Source organism: Megascapheus bottae, chromosome 14 (assembly GCF_031878675.1).
Source record: "Megascapheus bottae isolate mThoBot1 chromosome 14, mThoBot2.hap1, whole genome shotgun sequence".
In the NCBI taxonomy this organism is placed as follows: Eukaryota; Metazoa; Chordata; class Mammalia; order Rodentia; family Geomyidae; genus Megascapheus; species Megascapheus bottae.
In genome coordinates, this window is record NC_143522.1 from 24,847,557 (window position 1) to 24,873,336 (window position 25,780).

A 25,780-nucleotide genomic window follows, 5' to 3' on the forward strand; every position below is an offset into this window, starting at 1 on the left:
AGAACTGAGGACCAGTTTTCCAGGCTGGACAATGGACACAGCATGCTTCGTCTCAGTGACATCGGGAACTTTCTTCAGCTGGCAGGTATCCAGCTTCCAGCCAGGGTGTATGGAGCTGCTAGGAAGCCCACTGGGCAGACCTGGGGCATGCTCAGGTCATTTGCTCCCCCGCCCCCCGGCAGGACTAGAGGCAAGGCAGGCAGGCAGGCACATGGGCAGGGTGACTCCTGTGGCCTCCCGAGGCTTTGGCGACATCTGACCTCCACAAGTGACACTGGTAGCTTCAGATGAGCCCTAGGACTATGCAGCAAACCCAAACTCTTCCATGACACAGGCAGGTAAGAGCCTGGTCCAGGGTTGACTCCTTCCTTGGTTCTCTAGGTGAGGATGGACACTAGGGTCACATTGCCGTGCGAGAACTGAACCCACCTCTGCACCTGGGTCACCGGGCAGAGGCTGTAAGGGATTCTCAGAAGCCCAAGACCTTGGAGAACATGAGGCCCTGCCACTTGGCCCTGGAGTGCCACAGCCATACCTACTGAACACCAGCTGGAGGAGACTGCAGGGCCAGTCACGGAGTGGAGGCAAGTGGCCTGAGCCCCAGCTCTCCTGAGCCAGCAGCGAGGCCCTTCCAGGACCAGCATGGAGCAGCTCCATCCAGAGGCAGCACCACCACACCCGAGCAGGCAGGGCCCTCCCTCAACAGAGCACCATGCCCACTGGCTGGGCCATTTTGGCCTGGGGAAGCCAGTTGTGGCTGATGCCAGGGAAAGATGGACATTTAGAGGCAGGCTTCTCTCATCCTGGCTACTTAAATGTCACCCACAGGGCAGCTAATGCCTCATCATGCTTTTTTTTTTTCTGGACAGGAGCTCACAGCTACCAGGCCTCTACAGGGCACAACTCCGTGCTAGTTTTGACCCTAGAAAATGTGACTGCCCACCTACCACTACCACGGAGATCCAGTTAAAGGCCACATTGACAGAGCTGGGTGCCACCACATATCACTGGGCAGAAAGTAATAAGCCTCGAAGGAATACGCAACTGGATCACACCAAACACCCTGCCTGCTTTTAGGCAGGCTGGGATTCTAGTGCATCTGGGATTTGAACTCAGGCCCTCAGCTGTTGCTCTACCACTTGAGCCAGACCAGCTTTTCATTGGTTCCTGCCCAGGTTAGCCCTGAATTGGGATCCTTTAGATCTCAGCCCACAGAGTAGCTAAGATTTTTTAAAAGGTAGACTGATTTCGTTTTCTAAAGTGTCAGCAGAACAGGAGTGATGTTTTGTAAACACGTGTGAAACGCAGTTTGATTTCAGTAGTTTATTTTGGAGATGAAGCAGTGCAAGAGGCTTGGCCGCTTCCCTGCCTCCGGGCTTCGGGCTGGACCTGGGGAAGGTGACGCAGACTCAGATCGGGAACAGCGCTTGCCTTCTGTAAACTTGCTTAGTCCTGGGGCCCTTAAGTTTCCAAGGAAGCCAGACAGACCTGCCAGCCTCTGCCCCTCACCTGTCAGCCTGTCCTTGCTGAAAGGTGCTACCTGGTGTCCGAGGGACAGCTCAGGGCCTTCTCTTTTTAAAGTGAGTGGACATCTATGCTCCCACGGGAGTGCGGGCTGCCCACCCTGGGCCCTGCGTCAGCTGGAGTGGAGGAGGGTTCTCGTGGAACTCCGGGCTGGCCAAGCTTGCCTGCTGTGGCGCAGACGCGGTGAATGTGAGGTGGGCAGGGCTGCTTCTCTTTCATGGGCTCAGTGCTCGGTGGCTGGGCTTGTGATGTGCACAGCAGGGCAGCCTTGGACCTGCGGGACCAGGCAGGAGTGAGCAGGAGTGAGATGCTGGCCAGGAGGGGCCCAGAGGACCATGCTGTCTAGCAGAGGCTGTCCGCATCCAGGAGGCGGCCTCAGAGAAGCAGGCTGTCTCTGAGCTGGAGCACTAAGCCAGCCCTTCAGTTCTCTGGTCTTGACCGCCCATGACGGATGAGGAGACGGAGGTCTGGACATTGCTGGGAGAGTTCCAAGTCTTGGCAGAATCTGGGCACAGGCAGCTGAGCGGGGACTCTCAGGCAGGCCTCCTCCCTCCTGGGTCTGAGGGAGCAGTGGCACAGCTGGGAGGGGACTAGGGACCCTAGAAGGTGACAGTGACAAGGGCCATGGCGTCCACTCATGGGAAGCTTCCTTCCCCCTTGTCTCTCTGGGTTGTGAGCACAATCCAGCCCAGAGCACCTCATTCCCCAAGGGCAATGCCTCCTCCCCTGACTCTGGGGAGGAAGAAGGCAGCTGCTGGCGGCCAAGACTGCAGGAGGGAAAAAAGGGCCAGGTCTGGGCGTGGGCAGGCTTGGAGAGGGAGGCAGGGGAAGCGTTCACTGTTTGCCAGCCAAGCACACAGCCTGGCTGGGGATGGGTGGGTGGGGCGGAAGGCCTCCCTCCCGGAACCCCAGCGTCCTGGTCCACAGCAGCCACAGAGACAGACAGACACAGATGTGCACACACACACTTGCACGGCAACCACTCACCCACGCACACACCCCACCCTCATTCAGACCTAGTGTTGAAAACACAAGCGTGTGTAAACTCAGTGGAGGGTTCTGCACAGCAGGAACAGGCGGTGTCCCTCTCCCTCGAGGCTCTTCTCCATCCCCACCCCATTCAGATCATGACATCAGAAAATCAGGCTAAAAATTAAAACAAAGAAGCATCAGATCATCGGGAATTCTTAGTGGCATCCTCGATGGGAGTTGCTGGCCCAGCAGGCATGCTCCATGCCCTGTGCTGCCCCTGCCCCTCTGGGTCCTGCGCTCCATGGCTACTGGGAGGAGGCCTTGGTGGCCAGGGAGGCCACGCAGTGCTGCTGGAAGCTGGGTGACACGCCCGTGGTGCAGCTGAGTCTCTGGTGTGGCAGCTTGGTGGAGCCGCCCGTGCCCACGCTGCCGCCGGCGTCGACCTCTGCCTTCCAGGGGGCGTCCTGGCCCATCAAGCTGCTACAGCAGCCGGGGCTGGTGTTGCACGTCCACTCGGCCCCCAGGCTGCCGGCCTGCTCGGCCAGGAGCCGGCTGTGCCTCAGCGGGGCCACGTCCCCAGTGGTGGCGGAGGCTGTGCTCTGGCCCTGCAGGACGGTGGCAATGTGGTTCAGGAGGTCTGTGAAGAACTCACTCACGCCCTCGTAACCTGGGGTGGGGAGACAGAGACATGGGGTGTCAGCCAGCCACAGATGGGAGAGGAAGAGGAAATAATGAGCTCACCAAAGCGGGGGTGAAACAAAGATTTCACGGCTTTAATTTCGATTTATCATTTGCCAATTTAGTTTTTGTTTTATTTTTCTGTCACACACTCATTTGGTCACTCCCCTCCCCCAATCATTGATCTTGGAATGTCATATCCAAGTCTGGACTTAGTAGAGAAAAAATGAAGAATTTACACCTCAGAATTCCAGGTTGAAACACCACTGAAAAAGGCTGCAGGGAAATGCCCTGTGGGGGCAAAGAGCTAGGAAGGTAGGGCTTGTGGCACAGGTACCAGTTCATTTCCTTCCTTTTTTCTCAGCAGGGAGAGACAGGGAAATTTCTTTTATAAGCAGTTCAAAAGTGTTCTATCTGGGACATGAGAAGGCAGTATTTTTATTCTCTAGTATCACTTATTATTAGCTTACATTGGTTATACAGGAGATAGCATTGCTAAATTTCTATGTATTTACAATATATTCCAAGCAATCTCAGCCTCTCCTTCACGCTTTCTCCTCTGCTCCCTTCCCCAAACAACTCAAGTTTCCATTGTTCTCTTTTCATAGTTGTAATCGATTTCATCCTCTTTCATCCTCCTTGTTAGCCCCTTCCTCCCTCCCCGCCACCCCCCACCCCTAGCTGTGATGTTTCTCTCCCTGTCTCTGAGGGCGCATTCTTACCGTCTATTTGCTCAGGGAAATCAGGCCGGACAGTGGTGTAGGTGAATGTTAGAGAGGGCTGACCCCTGTCCACACCTGTCCTTACTGGGCACTGCCCCGCGCTCTCACTCAACAACCAGCTTACTTAGGCTGTGCCCAAAAGGAAGGGGGCTAAGTGACTGTAAAATGAACTCTTCAGAGTCATGGGCCAATGGAAGTCTTTCCCCGCTTCAAAAGTCGACCATCTAGAGAATTCTGTACAATCTCCCCCTTGGTAGTATTGGGGTTTGGAATAAGGACCTTGTGCTTATTGGGCAAACATTCCGTCATGTGAGCCCCCATCAGCTCCCCCTCTGGTAACAGAAAGCTGAGAAACACCACCAATGTGGCAAGAGGCAGCAGGGCCAAGGCCCAGTCCTCCTGCTCTAGATAATGAATGGACAGAACCAGGACCTGGCCAGTCCAATCTCAGGCCTGACTTGTGGCCATTGTGTGCATTCCCAGTCTCAGCTCCCTTGCTTGTATGCAGAGAGGGGGTCCGGACCTGGGTGGTATCCGATCCCCGGTGGCCATGACCCAAACTGAGTCTGTTCTGTGGGAAGCCTCTGAGAGCCAGCACCCAGGGGCACACTGGACTCACCGACCAGGCCAGTGAAACACTCCACACATCCACACGCAGAGGCAAACATCAGCTGTCTTTAGGAGCAAGCAAGCAGGTTCCTTACTCAGGGTGAAGATCTTGCTGACTACCAACAAAGACACTGAATCCAGGGTCTGGTTCACTGCCCCCCCCCCTACCCCCCACTAATTTTGCAAGGAGGAGAATCAGCACAGAACAAGCAGGTGGGAAAAGAAGGCTGAGTGTGCAGGCACAGGGAGGTACAGGACACAGGCCACCACAGGGCTGGGGGCCTGGGAGAGATGCCACCGGGGAGGAGCCCTGGGGGCCAGCCCAGGCTGCAAGGAAACCCAGGAGGCCGTTTCCCAGCAACCACTCTGCTTTCATGGCAGATGAGGCCCAGGACACAGGGGCAGCCATATGCTTCCAGAGTGGGGTGGAGCCAGCCAGAGGGGTGAAAAGCAGTTGGGCAGGGCAGTGTCAGAGCCACTCCTGGCACTGTGCAAACCATCCTGCTGTATCTACAAGAAGTGAGCACAGGATTGCAGTCGGGTGGCCTGAACCATTATAGACTGAAAAGGCAGGGTCACGATTTGACCTTGCACTGGTACTCCAAGAGCCAGGCCTCAAGGTCAAAAACCAGGCTGGGGGTGACAGGCTTCAGTCCTGGCCTTGGTATTCAGGGACCTCCTAGAGTGAAGACAAGTCTGTCAGCTCCTGGGCTCACACGCACAGGTGAGAAGCGCTGGCAGCAGTTTGGTGCTAGCCTGCAGCTATGAGGACCAGATGAGGCTACCCAAGCTTCCCCTGGTTTGAGGTGCTACTGCTGTTCCTCCTTTTCAGAGCCAGCAGCAGGTTCCACAAAGCTGGGCCTTCAAACCAGACCCGGGGGGTGTTGTGGGCTTGAAGCGCCACCCCCCAAGGCTGCATGCAAAGCTGTCTCTCAGGTACCAGTTCCTAGCTGCCTGGGGCCCTGGGGCCAGCATGGTTCCCCTAGGCCGTCTCTTAGCACTGAGCTACTCAGCCTCTGCGGGGCTGGCCTCAGCCTCTTAGAGAAAGGCCCCATGCTGGCTCAGTGACTCCCCAAGCATAGCCATCGCCTCGGCCTACAGCCCGTACATCATCCGTGATCCTGAGCACCCAAGGCCTTCGTTCTCACTTTCTATGCTACCACTGAGTCCATTCCACAAACATCCCTGAGGCTGGGGAAACAAATGGCCATCCCAGAAGTCTGACAGCCCTTGCCACGCCACAGAAGGCGGGTCCGGACTGTGCCCTCTCTGGTGGTGCCTCCTCCCTCCTCTTTGGGCTCTGTGCTGGTGGCACTGCCTCACAGAGGAGCCACCAGCCACTCAGCCCCTGGAAAACACCAAATGAACAGCTAAAAAGGAGCAGATGGACTCTCAGAGCCTAGGTTTTCCCATCTCAACAATGACGCTGGCTGGAGCTTCCCTGCCCTCTGATGGGCATGGAAACCTGGTGGAAGGAGGAATGGCTTCCTGAATGCTCACACAGTGCTTTAGGCTTGCTTTAATGCTTTAGGCATTAAAGAAAGGCGAGCATCAAGCAAAGGAAAGCACAGCTGCTTGTGGGACTGAGTCAGGAGGATTAATGGAGCCCAGCAGCCTGGGGGCAGGCTGAGGTGAGATGGGCAAGAATGAGGGCCTGCTCTGGCCATGTGGAACCACGGCTCAGCTTGGCCTCTAATCTCAGTGATGATGCACAGATCTCTGGGCCAAGACACTCCATGTACCTGAACTCCAGCCACGAATGTAACCCCCACTGTCCCTGCCACGCCCAGGGTCTCGATCTGGGGCTCAGGGTGGTGGTAGTGGTCTAGGGCCACAGCAGAAGGAAGGGATGCCCCAGCGAGGACCCCGCAGCTCTGGACAGTGGAGTAGCACAGGCCCAGGTGCCTGGCCCGGTCCCTCATGTGCTATCATTTGATCTGGGACAATTCTTCCACTTGAGGAGCCTTTGTTTCCGAAGTCCTTCCAGCTCCTTAGGTCTGGGAGGGTCCAAGAGATGGAATAATTTGGCCAATCAGAGCTGGTGTTGATTCAAGAACCAGTGCTCAGGCTGACTGGCCTGGAGCCTCCCTGGGGCTCGATTCCCGAGGCTCCTTCATCCCTGCCCAAGGCTCTAAGTGAAGGACTCACACACTGGCTTTGTCCCATGCTGAAGGCCCGGCTGAAGCTTTGCAGAGGGAAACAGTAGACCGGCAGGCGCCACATGGGGCCTTGAGTCCTGGCAGCTGACCTAGGTGGGTCCACATTGAGGACGCCAGAGACAGGAGCTGCAGAGCCAGGAGCCAAGCGCAGGGGCGGCCAGCCAGGCCTCGTCTCACCTGGGAAGGCATTGATGTCGATGATGGCGTGCTGCCCCGTCTGGTTGTTGATGATGATGTCTATCCCGAAGAGAGACACGCCCAGCGCCTGCCGCAGGGCCCGGGACAGCTCCCGGATCACCTCGTCGCTTGGCCGCTCAAACACACCTTCGATCTTGTCCAACTGCCAACACACACAGAGGTCAGGCTGGGGGAGGAGGGGCCATGACATGCAGCGCAGAGACCCCATGAGAGCTGCCAGCCTCGAAGCCAGGCGGCAGGGCAGACCCAGGACCACTCCAGTCTGTGTCCTGCCAGGACCAGGCATGCACCGCTGTGGGAGGCTCTACCAGCACTACCTGGGGCGGTGTTGATACCCGCACCTCACACACAAGGAAATGGACGCCGAGATGGCTGGAGCTGGCCCAGGGCCACACAGCTTGAAGGACAGAGATTTGGACCCAGATTTTCCAGCCTCTAAAACCCACCCCTCTTAGCAGGGAGGAAGGAGATGAGTCTGTTAGGGACACAGACATTACAATGCAGTGAGCACTAGAACTGGGCTTGAAGGTGGGAGGATTAGGCCCTTGGCAGGGCAGGGCCAGAGCAGAGCAGAGCAGAGCAGAGCAGAGCAGAGCGGTGAATCTCTGCGGGAGCTGTCTGGGAGGGCAGGAAACAGCTGGGGGAGGGGGTGCAGAGCCTGGCACAGGTGTGGAGAGACGTCCTGACCACCACCCTCGCCCACCTTCACCAGTAGACAGAGGGTGTAAAGTTTAGGGCTTCATGGAGCGGCTGTCAGTCCTCACAGGACTCGGGGCAGGCATGTCTATCATTCCTACCAGCATGAGCGAGGGGAAGCTCCATCCCACTAGCCCTTCTGAAGGCTGCCTGTCGACATAGATCAGGGATGCCAGATGCTGGGCATAGAAGGAACCGGCAGAGTGTTCACAGGAATAGGGTAAGAAAAGATTTGCATCGAGACAGAGGGGCAGCTATATGATGCTGTGAATGCCTCTACATTGTTAAATTGATGGCTGGGTGCTAGTAGCTCACGCCTGCAATCCTAGTACTCAAGAGGCTGAGATCTGAGGTTTGTGGTTCAAAGCCAGTCTGGGCAGGAAAATCTGTGAGACTCTTATCTTCAATTAACCACCAGAAACTTGGAAGTGGCACTGTGGATCCAAGTGGTAGGGCACAATCCTTGAGCAAAAAAAGCTCAGGGACAGCACCCAGGCCCTGAGTTCAAGCTCCATGATTGACAGAAAAATGTCCCTGAGCTCTTCAGCTCAAGGCTACCACCCTACCCCTTGAGCCACATTCTTTAGTGCCTGGGCTAGCTTTGAACCGTGATCCTCAGATGTCAGCCTCCTGAGTAGCTAGGATCACAGGTGTGAGCCACTGTGCCCAGCTTCATCTCAACGTTTAAAAGAAGTCAAAGCTGGATGTGGAAGGAGGACAAAGGTCTGGTCACCAAAACAGAGGACCTTTAACCTAAGCTGAGCAACAAGGGCTTCCTGGCATGTGCTATTCAAGCCACTCTGGCTGTTCTTTGGAACGGGACCCAGGTCTGGCCCCAGGCACATCCCTTGTGTGTCACCCCTAGGGAAAGGTGCTAGTCACACAGCCCAGGGTCCTCACTAAGTCCTGCTGCATGCCTGAACTGTATAGCAACCCCCTAGACCTTGTTTCTTACCCCAACACATGGGGTAATAAAAATACCTAGTCCAAGAGTCTGGGAGAATGAGGAGAATGAGATGCAGCCTGGCGGCTGCTGTGTAAGACACAAGCCACAAGGCCTGGCAGCCAGGCAGCTGTTTCCATCTCCTGGACACACTGTTTACAAAAGCACTTCTCAGCTTAGTGCTGAGGAATCTCAGAAATCCTCCTGAAAGCATTTGATCATCCCAAACCAAACAGGCAGCCTGGAACAAGAGAAAGGCACAGAAATGCAGCCTGAGGTTCAACTCCAGTGAAGGCAGGGAAAAGCTGAGCAGGTATCACTCAGGAACCCAGATGGCCACTTTCCCCTCTCCTGGCTGACACAACTCAGTCCCATGGAGTCCCTGTGGGGCAGGATGAGGAAAGGGAAGCTCAGGGCGCATGCCTTTGGTCCTTGTTCTCCTCCTGTGCTGGAGAGGGACCCAGGGCCTCCGCATGTTAAGTAAGGCCCTGGGTGACTTGTACCTCTGAACATGGAGGTTACATTGTCTCCTTGAGTGATCCCCCTTTTCCTATGAAGCTTCTTTAAGACCTCTGGGCACCCTGGCTGGGGCTGGCAAGGAGTGAGATCTATTGAACTCCAGCCATGAGGTCAGCAGCAGGGTGTCCAATGCCACATCAGTAATCATGGAGGCTCTTAAATGCTCACTGGACTCAGGGCAGAAGGGAAGGGGAAGTGGTGTTGCCTTGATCCCGTCTGGAGACCAAGGGAAGGAAGCTTTTCCACCAGGCCCTGCGTGCTCACCACTTACTGCAAGTTGTGTGTGTACAGAAATGCCCGTGGACACAAGGGCCTGAGACAAGCACAGGGGAGGGGCTCTGGAGCTGCCTGGGCCTCTTTCCAACCTTGGCTTGCTGGACTGGTCAGTGGGGTACTTCATGGGCAACAGCAGCCCCCTACCTAAGCCTGGATAGGGGTGGCTTAGAAGAGACATACCTCAGTGAGGACGGATGACGATTCTGGCTTTGACACATTGTGGCTGTTGAAGAAGATGGACTCACGATCTGAAAAAGCAGACAGCGGTAAACTGGATTAGGGAGGAATGCAATATCACCACCAAACGCCAGAGGGAAGCACTACACCAGCCATGAGCCAGGGTGCTCCTATGTCATGTGTCAGCAGCAGCACCCTGGGCTCCAGAGTTGGGTGCCCCTAATTGTGCCGTGAATGGACATTTGTCCAGTCAAAGCTCCCGTTTTAATTTCTCTGCCCACATAAAATAGTCTTACAGAATCTGAACTGGGTATCCAACATATATGTATCATACACATAAGGCCTATGTGTACCCAGAGATGTCACCAAAAGGGGGCTGGGAGGAGGGGGCTAAGCACTGAGACCAAGTCCAAAGGGAAGAGGTCTAGTAAACTCCATTTGGTCCAGAACGCTTCACCCACCCCCACCTCATGAACTCAGTCAAGTGCCAGTACTGTGAGAGCTTAACGTACAAAGTGTTCTGCTGTTTTCCCACATTTTGGGGGGAAAAGTTAGAAATGAGAATATGAGCTTCCATAAGGTCCACCCAAGAAAAGACACAGAAGGACTTCTTTCAGCTGAGACCACCCCCAGCCCACACATACCTCCTCCGGGTCCCTGCTGCCAGCACACCCGACCCTCCGTGCCTCACTGGGGTTCCCGGAGAGGCATACCCATCCCAGGAATGCCCGAGTGCTCGTCCACAGTGGACGAATGTTCTTGGAGGGGCGTGAGACAGGTGGAACCAAGTTTCAAGCCCACTTGGAAGTAGGCTTACAAAGGGAAGGCACACATCACAAAACTACAAGCTCGAGTCTCAGCTCTGGAGTGTCTCTGTCTCCTGGTCCACGTCCCCTCCAAGAACAGCACAGGACCCCTCTGGGCTAGGAAACCCCCAAGGGACCCTGATGGCCAACCCCCAGTCTTTGCAGAGTAGAGTGTCGTGGACTTCATCACCAAGACACAGTGACCATCACTGGGCCCCAGCCCCTCAGCGTAAGGGCGGGAGGGCACCAGTAAGGGCCTGTGTGCCAGGATTAGGGAGCCCACTCTGGTCGCCAGGACCCAGCAGCCCCGGGACTGTTGGGCGCCGCACCAATCATGCATGAGGAAGTGATTCGGGCAGAGGCCAAGCAGGCAAGCGCTGAGGTGTACCTGGCATCTTTCCCGCTAGTGGGGCACACAGGCCCCTGGCCACCCGGGTGTGCCCGACAGTCCTCCCGCTGCTCCGACCAGAGCCAGTCCAGACCGGGGGCACGAGAGATGGTCCTGGGGAGGAGCCTGGGAAAAATAAACACCCTGCAGGACTTGCGCCCAGAAATCCACTCCTCTCTTCCTGGATCAACAGCCAGAGGCGGCCTTTTGGGGTGGCAAAGCCCGACAGGTCAGAGGCTAGAGCAGGGTCTCCCCACTTAAGGTGCTCTGGCCTTCTGTGGGCCCTACCTTCCTTCTCCTGTTCTAAGTACTCCCAGCCCCAAACTCAGGCCTTGCGGGGTGAAGCTCAGGGAAGCTAGGGAGCCTGTAGGGGGAATTCTCTGTGTGGGTATCTGGCTAAGGCCAGGAAGAGGTGAGCTGCCGCAGGGGCCTGCTGTGCACACCATAACCCCTTCAGCTTCTTGTGGCAAGATCATGTGTGCACAGATCTCCGGGGTTCTATCCTTCTTTCTACTATAGGTCTGCTCCAGCCTGAGGACTGACCAGGGGCTACTGGCTGCCCACGGCAGTTTACACAGGCCTCACATCTCACCAAGTGCATAGTGAAGACTAGGGTGGAAAGAAGCTTCTAGCATTCTGTCACCAGGAGGTAATTATGGGGAGGTGGGGGCGTCAAACCCAGGAGTGAGCCCCAACACTCATTATTTGTTGTTGTTGTTGATCTGGGCTGTCCTTGTACTTCCCCCCCTCCCACAAGGCTAGTGCTCCACCACTTTGAGCCAAATCCGGTTTTTTGGTGGTTGACTGGAGATAAGAGTCTTATAGACATTCCTGCCCAGGTTGGCACGGAAAGGAGTAACAGAGTGCTGCTCCCCGTCTGCAGATGAGAAAAAGACTCAAAGGCAGAAGCAACGTGGCAGTGCAGCTCTCAGCTATGGACACTAGATCTCCATCTGGCCTCTCTGCTGAGGATGGCTATGTGTCCCTGCCCCCCCCTCACTGTCCCCCATTAAATACCACTTATGCTGAGGGCCAGCACCATATGGCTCCCACACCTGGTGGTCTATTTCCCCTGGGGGTCCCCATCTCAGCAACAATTAGACCTTTGGACACTCTTCCCCCACCCACCTCCGTGCTCTCTCCCCACCCTCAGAGGTGGAGAATGTGGCTGGTGGCCCCTATTTGGACCCCAGTACCCTGCACAGCACTGTGGGTCTATGGTAGGCCTAATAAAAATAGCCTTCTGTGATGCTTAAGAGGCTCTGGAGTCAAGGTAAGCAAGATACAAACCTCAAGACAGGGCACCTGAATCTAGAGGTGTCCTAGCTCACAGCCCTGCTCATTGGCTACATATCTCACACCGGGGAGAGCTATCGCTTGGCCTTTTGCATAAATCTGCTAACCCTGTGCTGTGCAGTAAGAAGTATCAAGAGGAGCATTTAGCAGGCTCCTGCATATTGCTGTGTGAGGGTCAAGGTGAGCAATGAGGGATCCACTGTACAGAAGGGGAAGCAACTGCCTGGATGTGGAGTCCAGAGAGAATTCAAGCACATGCCTGTGTCATTGGTTGGCACAAGCTGTTCTGACCTCCACTCTCCTGCAAGAAGCCTGGGGCCATAAGAGCTGTACACTTGACTTTGGAGACACTGACAGGGAGTAAACGGAAGTGCATTTGAGTGTTGAGAGAATGGTGGCTGTGGAGAAGACAATTCTTGTTCCATCCCAAGAAGGGCCCCACATCCTAGTGTGGATTCAGCGAGTGCTGTTACCTGCCATTCTGGGCAAGGGTACTGAAAGAGACAGAGTCCCAAGCCCCCGTTAAGCTCGTCCACAGCACAAGGGCTGTGAAGTTACATACATCTGCTCTGGAAAGAGCACACAGGGGAGAGCCAAAACGTGCCACTTCATCCCCTCATCACTGTTGGCACAGAACCAGAAGCACACACAAACTAAGCCCCCTCACCCTTCCCGTGCTTCTCTACTTGCTCTACATGGCACCTTGTGGCCTAGAAATGGCCATGAGAGAAGACTGGCTCCCAGCACTGGGACAGAAACTTGTCTAGCACTTTACAAGTAGGGAGAGAAAGAAGCAACCAAACACTTCAGTGAAAAAGAAAGAAGAGCTGGTGGTCAGCCTTTTAGAGATGAAATGATTTGGTGTTGGAATAACCGAAGGCCTCTTGCACATTAACCACGTACCTTACGACCACGCAGCTCCCCGACCTCTAACTAATCTTAGCTTTATGAGCTTTTTCATAGACATAAAGCATGTATTTAAAAAAAAATTAAATTAGGGTCTGAACCCAAGAGGCTTGCTCTTCCTACACAGGTACTAACTCTTGAGCCAAACCCCAGCCCTTGCTTCAGTTTGTTTATTTATTTAGTCAGTTGTGGGACTTGAACTCTGGGCCTGGGCTTAGTGCTTCAGCTTAAGGCCACCGCCCTACCCCTTGCATCTCAGTGCCACTTCCGGTTTTCTCATGGTTAATTGGAGACAAGAGTCTCATGGACATTTTTTTAGTGCCTGAGCTGGCTTTGAACCATCATCCTCAGATCTCAGCTTTCTGAGTAGCTCAGGATTACAGGCGTGAGTCACCATGCCTGGCGTGTCAATTATTTTTTTGGTAGGATTTCTCATGTTTTTGCTTAGGGCTGGCCTTAGACCATGGCCCTCCTACCCTTGAACTTGGAACTGCAGGCATTCACCACCTGGTTTATTTGTTGAGATGGGTTCTCAGTAACTTTTTGCCTGGGCAAGTCTTGAACCACAGTCTTCCCAATCTCCATCTCCTGAGTAGCCACTGTACCTTGTCAAAGCACTCACTCTGACCAGGAAAATGCAAAAGAAGATGTAGTAAAAATGTCAGCCTTTTCCCACCCACAATTTGGAAGAATGCCTCTTGGCAGCACATAATATATGTGCCTTTCCCATCATTCCATGGCCCCTGTGAGCCATGTTGGGCCAGTGTCAAGATGAGGCTGCCCTGAACTCCATTGTGGTAGGCCACCTGGACTCAGAGGGGAAGTGAAAATTGATGCTCACTTCCAAAATGTTACTACAAAGAAGAAAGTGACCCAAGGGAAGAATGGCAAAATGGGGACAATAAGAACAGCTGCTTAGATGTGATATGAGGTGATGGGGATAGGAGTCCCAGGGGCAAAATATGAGGAAGGCTGACCTCTGCTTGCTTGGATAGAGACAGAGCAACCTGGATATGCCAGTGCCTTTGCAGATGGTGCTTCCTCTCAGGGAGGGGTGGGGCAACTGGCTTAGTAACTATAGATGGCACTGCAATGTTCTCCTGGAAAGCTACATGTATCCCAAAGGCACTGATTCTGTTCCAATGTGTTCTGGAACTTGCTTAGAGAGGCATTCAGGACCACCACAGCATTGCTCGGAGTAGCCCCATTGTAGCAATCTTTCTTCTTCTTCTTTTTTTTTTTTGTCAGTCCTGGGGCTTGAACTCAGGGCCTGGGCATTGTCCTTAGACACTTTTTGCTCAAGGCTAGTGCTGTGCCACTTGAGCCATAGCACCATTTCCAGCTTTTTCTGTGTATGTGGTACTGAGGAATTGAAGCTAGGGCTTTGTGCATGCTAGATGAGCACTCTACCACTAGGCCATGCTCCTACCCTCCACCCCTCCCCCTGCCACCCTGTCCCTCCCCTCTGTAGCAAATATTTGCCTTAGTGTTACGGAGTCTTTTGCTATTACCAAGGTTTAAACTCAGGCTCTTAAGCTTGCTTAGCTGGCTTTCTATTACTTGAGCCATGCCTCTAGCCCGGCTTTTGGTTGGTTATTTTGGTGATCAAAGTCTCTCCAACTTCTCTGCCCAGGCTGATCTTGAATCACAATCCGCAGAACTCAGCCTCTTAAGCAGACAGGATTGTATGCATAAACTACCAGGGCCTGGTGTCAGTTCTTAAATGGCCAAGGAGAACTAGTGTCTGGCCGAGATGAAGAGGAGCAGCTGCCTGGAACCTCAGCAGGACCCTCAGTCTGTTCCCTAGAGGACCAGTTCCGAGGCCTAAAGCATAACAGCATTGTGAGAAGACTACCACCACGTAGCATCAGAGGATGCCATCATCAATTCACTTACTGACAAGGCCCTCACCCAGGGGGTGAGGACATGGGAAGGTGACTGTGCCAGTGTGCCACTGTGACTTGTCTGAGGGGCCCCAAGGGGGTTTGCTGGTGGCCAATGGAGAGCAGATGTGGGCCACAGCTCACTTATGCTCAGGTCATCATGTGGGAAGTGCAGCCTGGCAGAGTGGCAGGTGGCACGCCAGCTCTCTTCCACGCTGCCCCTAGAGAGCTGGCTGGCCTTGCTGCTCAGGCAAGGTCCTGAGCGTGGGAAGCTGTTGGGGGCTACCTGGAGTTGACAGTGGCTTGATGGCTGCTACTCAGAGTGGCCTGGTTAGAACAGGGATCCCCAAATTCTTCAGCCTTAAACCATCTCTCCACCACTCCAGAAGTAATGTGAGGTAGCAGGGGAAGTGCTGGGGCCCGTCAGCGCTGCCCCAGGATCCGGCATAGCCATGGCAGCGAGGAGGCCTTACCTGATGTGCCCGCAGAGAAGTTCTTGAGCGAGGGCCTCTGGACCACGGTGTACGACTCGCCCACCACAAACACTTTGTACAGCACAGCATTGTGGTTGATGAAATTCTGGACCACGCAGGGCGGCTGGATAGCACTCAAGCCCTCCTGGTTGAACACAATGGCCATCTAGGGAGACAGGAGCCCAGGCTGTGTCAGAGTCCACCACCCTCCAGGGCGCCCCCACCAAGGCCCGTCCCTGGCTTTGTGTCATGAAGACTCCCCCAAGAAGAGTGTCAAGACAGAGGGAGAGGTTTGGGGTGTAAGAAACCACCTGCAGATCAACTCATTTGTGCTGTGGGGCTGGGAAACTCCACATCCATTGGGCCGCCATGGAAGGTTAAGCCAGTCATACAATGCATTCTTCACTCTAGTCCAGGCAATGAGGCATCCTTTGGGCATATGGTACCCCAGAGGCTCTTCCACAAAGACCCAGGAAGTAGAAGAATACAGACCAGGAGTTGAGCACACAGGAGCATGCTGAGTCCTCACTGGGGGAGCACTGTCCTGGGACCAGCTTTCCCCACAGGCCCACCCAACAGCCTCTACAAGTGCCTCCTGGGGCCTCGGCAGGGCTGCGCAGGAGAGCGGCTAGCCTGCAGCTGGCCCCTCAGCATGGATCCCAGGGGAATCCAATCCAGGGACAGTCATCAGCAGCTTCTGTGAGTGCCTGGGCCACCCTCAGAGGCCCTGAGCAGCTCCTACTGAAGAGAGTGCGGGGATGGGAATGGGGGCTCCCCAGCACCCAGCCGGCCTCCATAAGACGCTCCAAAAAAGAGGAACATGCTTCTGTGTCCTGGCTCCTCTGAGGTCGAATGTGTCCAACAGAAGGTGGGTTGGGGTTGAGACAGGGTGGGCAGCTGTAGTGTTCTCTACTCCGCCCGAGGCTGGTCTGTAGAATGGTGGGATAGAGGGGCTGGGGTACCCGTTGGAGACAGGTGCCAGTGCCAGGTCATGCTAGTCCCTAGACCACAGGGTGCGGGAAACAGCCACATGCACAGTCTCAGGCTGCTGAGCAGGGATGACAGGCCTAGACAGAGAGCTGGCTGCTCACCCCAGGTGCTGCCCCTGTGCCAGCAGGCATGGAGTGCCACTCTGCATGCCTAGCACTCAGCTGGGCAGGACCCAACAGAAAGCCGGGCTGCGTGGCAAAGGCACAAAGTGCATATGTGCTAGGAAAGATGAAAACAGCCCTTAGCATCGGACAAGAGGTGAGCCAGTGTGAGTGTCAGGGAAGGACCCAGGGGCGCTGGACAGCACAGCCAGGCCTGAGCCCTTCTTACCTCATTGGTGCAACAGTACCCACAGCCTTCAGGGAGGCTTTGGGGTGCACCAAGCAGAGGGAGACAGGGAGGGAGGGTGGCAGGGTGACTAGGAGTGGTGCCAGTCTCCCCCACCCCCACCCCCACCACGCTTATCCTTACTCACACGGCCTGGGCACTCACAGCAGTGCCCACATGCACACTTGCAATTGGAAATACAAGTTCTATTTGGTGGTGGCAGGGCAGGTGTTGTGGGGTGGGCAGAGTACAGGAGTACAGCTGCTCTGGAGTTGGCTTCTTCTTTCTGGGTCTGCTCATAAAGTGTGCCCCAGGCTACTGGAGTGGCACAGAGCCTGGGCAGCCATGGCACAGAGAGAATGGCCACAGTGGACCCTGAAAGCTTCTGACCTTAGCAGACAGCTGCCCTTTGCGGCAGGCAATGGCTTCCTTCCCACGGGCAGGGCCAGCCCTGTCATAGCCTGTCCCTTGCTGCTCAGACGCTGCTGTTTATAGACATTTCCCCATAAATATCTGTCTGAGACGAGAACTCAGCCTAAATCTGCTAAAGCTGCTGCTGCCAGGTTTCCATACTTAGTCCTCACTGGGGGAGCACAACACTGCCCTGGGACCATCTTTCCCCACAGGCCTACCCAGCAGCCCTACAAATGCTTTCTGGGACCTCGTCAGGGCTGTGCGGGAGAGCAGCTAGCCTGCAGCTGGCCTGTCAGCATGGATTCCAGGGGAACCCCCACATGGCCACCTACCCATCTTGTCCTAAAGTCCTTATACACGTGTTGTCTTCTTGCACATCCACAAGAGCTCTGGGGACTGTCTCCGCCTAGGGCAGGGTTCTGGTCTACCTGACACATCAGCTACCTGGAACCTGGGAGTTCACTCACGGAAGTGCTTAGAGCCAGCAGTGCCAGCAGAGCTGGTAATAGCCAGAGTCCTGCCAGCTGTTGAAGACCAGTGGAGCAAAAATCATGGATGAGCTGAACTGCTGTGTCTTCCCTGGACTCCAAATGGATTGTGTGTCCCCCAAATCCCTAGGCTGAGCCCCTCACGCCACTGAAGTGGTATGTGAAGGCTGGTGAGGTCTCAAGGATGGGTCCCTCCTGGTAGATACTGTGCCCTTTAGAGTAAGCTCTTAGGTGTCCACGCACTCTCGTATAAAGCACAGGTCACAGGAGGACAAAGGGAGAAGGAAGTGGATGGTCTGTGAGCCAAGTGGCTCTCATTAGAACCTGAGCCGGCAGTCACCTGATCTGTAGTGGGAAGCTGCAGAGGAAATAAAGGTTGCTGGTTAAACTGCCCTATCTGTGGCATTTTGTCATGGTCAGGCAGTGGGGTGATGCTGGAGACAGCACAAAGCCATCATGGTACTTCTGCCTGGCTCCTACAGAGCCCAGTGAGGACTGCCAGCAGAGAGCGATATGACTAGTGGACCATGTGTGGCTCTGCTACAGCACTAGGTAGGGTTCCATGGGAGTTCCACCTGATGTGGGGAGGGATTGCAGGTACAGTGGGGGCAGGGACAGAGTTGAGTCCACTCACCTCGTGAGAGTTGGTGCCATGAGCCACTCTAGTTTTGCAAACTGTGGGAGGGAGAAAGAAAAGCAAAGAGGAATGAGTGGGACTGTTCAGCACAGAGACTGGGCAGGTCTAACAGGAGTGGGTGCTTCCAAAAAGCATTCCCAGAGCCCCTGCAGCCAAAAGGTGGACAAGGCAGGTGGGGGCTGTATGTGAGACGCACTGGTGACTGGCACCTGCATTCAGGGCCTATGGACAGATGCAGGCAGGCCAGGCAGCAAGAGCATCCTCAGTCCATATGTGAGGACCTCAATGATGTGACTGTACACGGGCCTTGGGGCCTCGCCCTCCTAGAAGCCAAGACCTTCACCAGCTTTCAGGCAAGTTCAATTCAGAGGAGCCTGTGAACACCTCCCCCACCCCAAGGCCCGCCACGCAGATGTGGTACATACTGAAGGGGAAAGCCAGGCCGTTCTGTTCCAGCAGCCTCATCGTGTCGTCCCCGCACAGGCTGGTGAGCTCCATGAAGGGAGGTGAGCAGATCCGCTCATCTAGGGCAGAGGGAGGTCAGTCAGCACACTCCTGGATGACCCTCAAGCCCACCCCAAACTGCAGCCCTGCGTGCGTGCGTGCGTGCGTGCGTGTGTGTGTGTGTGTGTGTGGTATGTTTTATCATTGCACTTTCTTTTTGGTTGGTTGTGTGGCTTAAACTCAGGGCCTGGCTGCTGTCTTGGAGCTTTTTCTCTTGAGGCTAGCGCTCTACCATTTTGAGCCACAGCGCTATTCTGGTTTTCTGGTGGTTATTGGAGTTAAGAGTCTTATAGACATTCTGGCCTGGCTGGCTTTTGAACTGCCATCCTCAGATTACAGGATCTGCTAGCACCCGATTTTCATTACACTTTCTAGAAAATATGTTAATAATTATAAAATTTGTATATGCTAATTGGGAAATCTGAAAAACATAGAAAAACAGGAAAAGTCATATTCACAAATAATACAACTTAGCCTTTATTTTCAATATGTATATATTTGGACATGTAGTGCTGCATAACAGGGTATTATTTTGTAATCCTTATATTTTATTTTATTTTTTTAAGTGGGTGAGACAAGGTCTAACTATGTGGCCTAGGTTGGTTTCAAACTTGCAACCTTCTTGTCTCGGCCTCCCAAGCACTTGAAGTACAATTGGGGTCCCTTATGCCAGGCTTGTAATCTGCACCCAGGGCTTGGCACACATCCACCCTGCAGTCTGCCAAAGCCCTCTTCTGGGTGGAAATAAGGTGGGAGGTACGTCAAGGCTGTCCTCCAGCCTGGACACAACTGGACTCCTCAGCATTCACCCCCACCCCAGGTCTGTCAGGCCTGCTCTCTGCATCTTGCCAGCACCTAGACGTCAGGTGGGCTGCACTCCTGCCTTGTGCTCTCCTCAGCACCTACCCTGTGGATTCAACACTGTGTTAAATTTTGGGGAAAGTTCTGGAAGTTGGGTTGCTTTATGACCATGAGGTTCCTGTGGCTGGGTACTGAAGAGGGCCAAGACAATCACTGGGGAGAAAACCAAGTCCCCGATTTGCTATTGCTGTTTCTTAGTCCCCTTCCCTGAAAAGAACAGGTGCTCCCAGGAGGCGGGACCACCCAGTGCTTCTGGGCACAGAGGCCAGCCAGGAAAGGCTGAGCATTAGTGGGGCCTGCCACCCACAAACTTGAAATCCAAGCCCAAAGCAAACCATGACAGTGCTGTCTCAAAAGCTGCTAGCTGCTTGGCTGGCCAGGAGGTCAGCATATTAAACCAAGATCCTCACTTACTTACCTCATAAAAACCATGCTGAGAACTGCATAGGCATATTAAAAGTGTCTTTACCTCCCTGTCACCCCACCCCCATCCTGTAAAGTCCAGCTTCCAAACAGGCATGACATCTCAGGGTGGTGGAGTCTCTCCAGGCCCTGGGAGAAGGGTAGGAGCCAGAAACTGTGCATTCTCCACATGGAGCAACTGCTTCACCCTCAGTGTGCTGTGACAGCCCCTGGTGACACAAATCCACAGGCAGAGGCCCGAGAGCCATCACTACCAAAGGTCACATGACAGCCAACAGTCTGACCTCACAGGCTGGCAGAAGAGAAGACAGGAAAGCCAGGCGGGGAGCAGGTCCTAGTGTACAACTTGAGCCATTATCCAAACAGGGGCCAGGTCTGCATCTCTTCTAGAATCAGAATCTGGGCAGAAAGGCTGGAGAGGGCTGGAGGGTCCTCCCACAGCTGCCCAAGGAGGAAGTAGGCTATACAGGAGGCTGGTTGCTGCAAGTCATGCTCAGGTCCAAACCAATGGTAGGATTCTGCAACAATCAGGCTGAAGGCCAGCCAGAGCTCCCATATGGAACAGGAGATTTAAAGGCCGCTAGGGCCCAAAAGGCCATCTCTCCTATAAGTGCTTCTAGAAGACCCCCCTGCCCTACCCCCACCCCCACCCTGCACACATACATACACACCAGCATTCTCAGAGCAGGTGAGTTAGCCTGCCTTCCTGCTCTTGGCTTTTCAGGTTTCAGTACCTCTCCCCTCACACCTTCTCAAACTTTTATGTATGATAGCCAACATCTCAATCCGCTGCCTGTGTGCCATTGCTCACACAATTACACTGCAGCTCACTACCTTCCCAGAAGCCCTGTGACGCAGCCCCACTCTCATCCCCCATTTTACAGATGCAATGGAGCCAAGTGGTATGGCTAGGGGTACACGCTGGGCACTCTGATCCCCCAGGTCTACACTACTGCCCACAGCCCCTGACCCCCAAGAGGAAAAGCGCCTACCAAGAGACTGGCTATCAGTTTTAGGAATCCACTGGGTCAGAAACACATTCCCCCATGGTAAGGACCATGTACACGTGGACAAAAAACATTTGGTTCACACCTGTAATCCTGGCTACTCAGGAGGTTGAAACTAAGCCAGCTTGGGAAGGAAAGTCTGAGAGGCTCTTATCTCCAATTAATCACTCTCCTCCCCTCCACCCCCCCCCCAAAAAAAAAAACAGAAGTGGAGCTGTGGCTCAAGTGGTAAACTGCTAACTTAGAGCAAAAAAGCTCAAGGACAGCACCCAGGCCCTGAGTTTAAGCCCCAGGAGAGGGGTGTGTGCACATATGCACACAAAGACAAACAGCATTTGACAAACTCTAATGCCCTTCCAAATCCCAGGTGAAGTCCAAGAAGGGACAGGGAGCCATATTCTAGACATGTGTGGGGTGCACTCAAAGCCCAGGAACAGGCACGTCAAATGAATGGGCACAAGGAGCACTAGCTGGACTCCCACCCTCCCCCACTCCAGAGTGAGGTGGCAGCCTGAGCGGATGCAGTGGCAAAGTAGGCCAGGAAAGAGGGGGTACACCCGCCTGCTCACGCTCTTGTTGATCTATCCTGTTTTGGGGCTGGCCACTGAGCCATAGACCCCTCTGGCCACCTGTCTCTCCTCACTTGGGAAGAGGGCACTGAGACTGCGATGGCCCAACTGCATGGCCCGGAGATGCTTCTACCTCAAGCTCAGGCAGCCCAGAGCCCGCAGAGTAGACTCAACTCTTACTAGGCCACAGACCATTGAAGCCCCAAGTCTACCTGCCCTGACCTCTGAGTACAGATGACCACAGTGCCCAGACTGCATGAGCCCATTCTGGCTTCCATTCATATAGAACCAGCCAGCAGCCCCCATTCACGTGGGGGAAGTGGACCCAGGCAGAGGGAACAACAACATGCAGTGCAGCACACTTGGGACAGGACACAGATTACCAGGGGCTGGCGATGAGACCATGCCTTGTATGACCCAGGTGGGTACTGTGGCTGTTTTTACTAGCTAGAGGTGCCCAGCACAGCCCTGCCACCTTCCTCCTTCAGACAAGCCAGGCTTGCCCACCTGAGGATAGTGATAGCCTCAGGCAGTTCAGGCTGGCCTCCCCTACCCCTTCTCCCCCTCCTCCTCTCCAGCAGCTGGTCCCCCCACACAGAGATAGAGGCTCTGATAAGGCAGTGCTGGGAGCCCTCCAGGCTATTTCTGTTTCTGGAAAAAGGCTACTGTTGCTTATTTAACTGTCATCTTTATTTCTGGATGAGAGTGGAAAGAGGCTTTTTTTGGTCAGATGGTGGATTGTGTTCTTCTGAGAGCTGTAACATCAGCCCCTGGGAAATAACAAGCCTCCCATCTTGCCTCTCTGTTGCCTGGACCAGAGAACAGGAAGCGGGAGGGTTGTGGAGAGGACCAGGCCCCAACCACACACTCTTCCAAGTCCACGGCAGGGAAGACTGTTCTGCCATACCAAAGCATTTGACAAGTGCTGTTCTGTGCATTCTCAAGGTGCCACAAAATAAAAGGAGCCATGCTCAAGTGGCTTACTCTTATAATCTCAGCAGGCTGAGATTGGAGGATCACAGTTTGAGGCCAGCCCGGGCAGTGAAGTCTGTGAGACTCTTCCTTCCATCCTTGCACTGGCTTTCTCCTTGCCTATGTCTCCTGCATAGGAGGGATGATAGGCGCCAGGCCCAGTTATTGGTCTTTCAAAAATGTTCCCCAGGCTGGCCTCAAACCAATCCCCACCCTGCAAGTAGCTGGGATTAAGGCATAATCAGCTCATACAGCATCACTTCGAATGGCGCCCTGGAGAGGCCAGGGAAGACTCCTTTGGCAGGTGCAAATGGGAAAAGATTTGCTCAAGGTTCAGGTTCCAGTGTGTATAAACTCACAGCCGCAGCTGCTGTATCCATACGAGTCTCCCCAGGTTTTAGGCAGAATGGAGGGTGGTCAGGAAGGCACAAGCGTGATGGCCCATGGTCATGTCGGTACCCCTCACCGGTGGGTAAATAAACCTTGAACTGAGCACCAGCTAGGCCTCCCCTCTACCCTGCTCAGAGGGAGGAGGTACGCACAGGCCTCCCATGCCATGCACCTCAGCTGCCTTCTTGGCCACTCCCTGTTCCCAGGGCCCTGATGTATGGCAGGAAACAGCCTTATTCATGCAGGAGCCATGAGCAGTCCATTGTGCTCAGGCACAGGAAGGGGGTGTGGCAACACCAGCCAGGCTCTCACCGAGCGGAACCTCAACGTGCCAGTCCTGCTGCCCTGTAGCCCTCCCTCTGTCCCCTTTGCGGCCTGGGAAAGTCTTGCTTCTCCCTGGAGATAGCTCGAGTCAGGCCACTTTCCTGGTCTAAGCCATTTCTTGGAAACCCTCCCCATCACCCCGCCACCCCAAATCTGGGAGGAGGTGCCCCTGCTGTGCTCAACACCCCATCCCAAGACTAATGGTATGACTCCTCTCCACCTGACTGGCTGTCTTGCAAAGGATCTGGGCTACCTGGGTTGGAATCCCACCTTTACCTCACATCCACCATGTACCCTCACTCTGCCTCAGTTTCCCAGCTGGAAGATGAGGACCAGGATGTTATCCAAGCCACTCATTCCCCTTTACAAGGGAGGATGTGTGGGACAAGGATGCACTTGTTTAAACTGTGGAAGAAATGCATGTGTGCATCTTGCTGTATTTGCTTTGGATCTCTTAAAACAAGAAATAAACTGTGGCAGGTATATCCCGGCTCTGCCAGTGGAATGATGGGCCTGTTGCCTCATGGGGGATGGCACACTGAGGGGGGTGGGGGAAGAGGGCGGAGAGCACTGCCTTCTACAATGCTGAGGAAGCTCTTAGGTTCATTCCTGTTCCCCGAGACAGGTGGATGAGGAGCTGGCTACCTGCCTTCACCCAGCCTCTTCCCATTCCCCCTCTCACTCCTGCCTTGCTCTATTTCTTTGCCCATAAATGTTAATGTGTTTGGGTTGTGACTCAGCAACCAGGTAGTTTGATCCTTGGGGACAGGAAAAGGCAGGCTTAATAAAAAGCCATCTCTTTGACAAATATGTGTGCATGAAGATAAACAGATGACGGAACAGGAGCCAGCAGCTAGTGCAGCTAGGAGGGAAGGAGGTGGCCTGCAGCACCCCCTCTGGACAGCAGGTGGCGCGGATGGTCTGGAGCAGCCCTGACAAGGGTGACAGTAAGACTTGGCTGGCCATTCTGTGAGCTTGTGTGCCCACAACTCACTTAGTGTGCTTAGTTATCCAGAATCAGAAGCTATATGCTCTTGAACTATATAAGGGGAAGGATGTTCTGTACAGTTCTAGGAACTGCGTGACAGTAGCTCTGAGAGCAACTCAAATGGCTTGCAGTATGTACCTGCCAGTTCTCGGCAGTGAAGCACAAGCACGTGAAGTTCCTCAGAGAGGAAGAGAATCTGGCTGTTTCATGCTTTCTGAGCATGACCCTGACACCTACTCTTGACTGTTCCTCCCACATTTGGTATCTGCAAGTGACTGGTCATTCCTCACGGGCAGAGCTGGGCAGCACTCCACAGGGCTGAATCTGGGTCCCTTCAGAAGAGTGGAAACAAAGGGATGGCACTGACATCATCCTGTGTATCTTTAGGCCTATTAATAATCCTGGGTGAGATAAAATTGAAATATTGTGTCCTGTTTGTTAAGACATTTAGAAGTTCCAGACTCTGAAACCAGCCTGCCCAGGGCAATGTGGGAACAGAAGCCTGACTCTTAGACACTGATTGAAAAGCTGCTGCAGCTCTTGTTCAGTTCCCAAGAATTGTGAACCTGACCCTGTAGCTAAGGCAGCCACTGCTGCCAAGGGCCTGAAGGGCTCAGGAATAAGTCAAGGCTAAGTATTCCCAGAGCCTGGTCTGGAGCTTAGAAGAAAACAGGCCTATAGTTCGTGATGGTAACTGCATTCATGTGTACCTGGACATTTGGGTGGGTGAGGGAGTCTTCGCAATTCCAACCCCTGCCCCTGTCCTCAGACTGCAACTCTGACAGTCAGCTCCCCAGCCCTTAGGACTTCGGTCTTGGACTAGAAGTCACACCACTGGCACTCCTGGGGCTTCTCCGTCTCCATCACAAGATGGAAGCTGGCTTCCATCCCCACGAGTGGGCAGGCCCTGGCGCCTCACAGGGAAGTGGAGTGTGGTCTCGGGAGGTAGGGCTGAACGGTGCTCTTTCCTGGAACACACATCCCTGTGCCCTGAGCCTCAAAGCAGATGGCTAGCTGGTCTGTCACAGCCTGGAGAGACCGCCTTGGAACCAGTCAAGCCATAGATTCATGAGCAGAGAAACTTCCACTACCATTTTAACAGCTGTTTAGGCTTCTTCCATCACAGACAAGTAGAGCAGAGGCTAGAAATGACACCTGGACCATGTTGCATGGGGCTGGCAGGGCTGGCAACCACCAGTTGGCTTACCTTAGCTAGCCACTTGCTGAACCTGGAGGACCTTTGTTACAGACCAGGGGCAGGGGAACTGTGGCCACCTCCACTTGGGTAGGAGGAGACTGGAAGCCTGGGTGGCAATGTGCTCAGAAGCCAGACCAACATGGCAGAGCAAGGCTGGTCATCTCTACCTTCCAATCTCTGGGCTCAGTCTCCTTTACCTCATCCTTGGCCACCTCAACAGATCCCTAAGCACCTCTCCTCTGATGCTGAGCTATCCCCAGCCTTACCTATGGGCCTCACTCAAACTGATTCCTGACCCTTGAGGGACTGGCTCTGCCTTTCTCAGGCCTCCATGCTTTAAACACTACTTCCTTAAGACACTATGGCCACAGAAGGCTAGGCTGTCCCTGCTCTATACTGAACCCCTGAGACTCCCACCCAGGTCTGCATAGCAGAGCTGCTTCAGAATATCTGCTCTTTATGC

General features: G+C 54.3%; 1 protein-coding gene across 4 annotated transcripts in view; it reads right to left on the reverse strand.

Annotated features, from left to right (window-relative positions):
- Positions 1-1,314: 1,314 nt before the first annotated feature.
- Itpk1 (inositol-tetrakisphosphate 1-kinase) overlaps positions 1,315-25,780 on the reverse strand; it is a 165,751-nt gene continuing 141,285 nt past the window's right edge. For 3 of the 4 annotated variants that reach the window (XM_090344733.1, XM_090344734.1, XM_090344732.1), the window contains 6 exons: positions 18,507-18,605; positions 18,079-18,119; positions 15,226-15,391; positions 9,477-9,544; positions 6,842-7,004; positions 1,315-3,163 (listed from right to left, as the gene is read on the reverse strand). In XM_090344733.1, the coding sequence (XP_090200859.1) occupies positions 2,802-3,163; positions 6,842-7,004; positions 9,477-9,544; positions 15,226-15,391; positions 18,079-18,119; positions 18,507-18,605 (899 nt within the window). In that variant the 3' untranslated portion in view covers positions 1,315-2,801. Of the gene's footprint in view, positions 3,164-6,841; positions 7,005-9,476; positions 9,545-10,667; positions 10,794-15,225; positions 15,392-18,078; positions 18,120-18,506; positions 18,606-25,780 lie in introns of all 4 variants that reach the window. The other variant, XM_090344736.1, reaches the window with a different exon arrangement.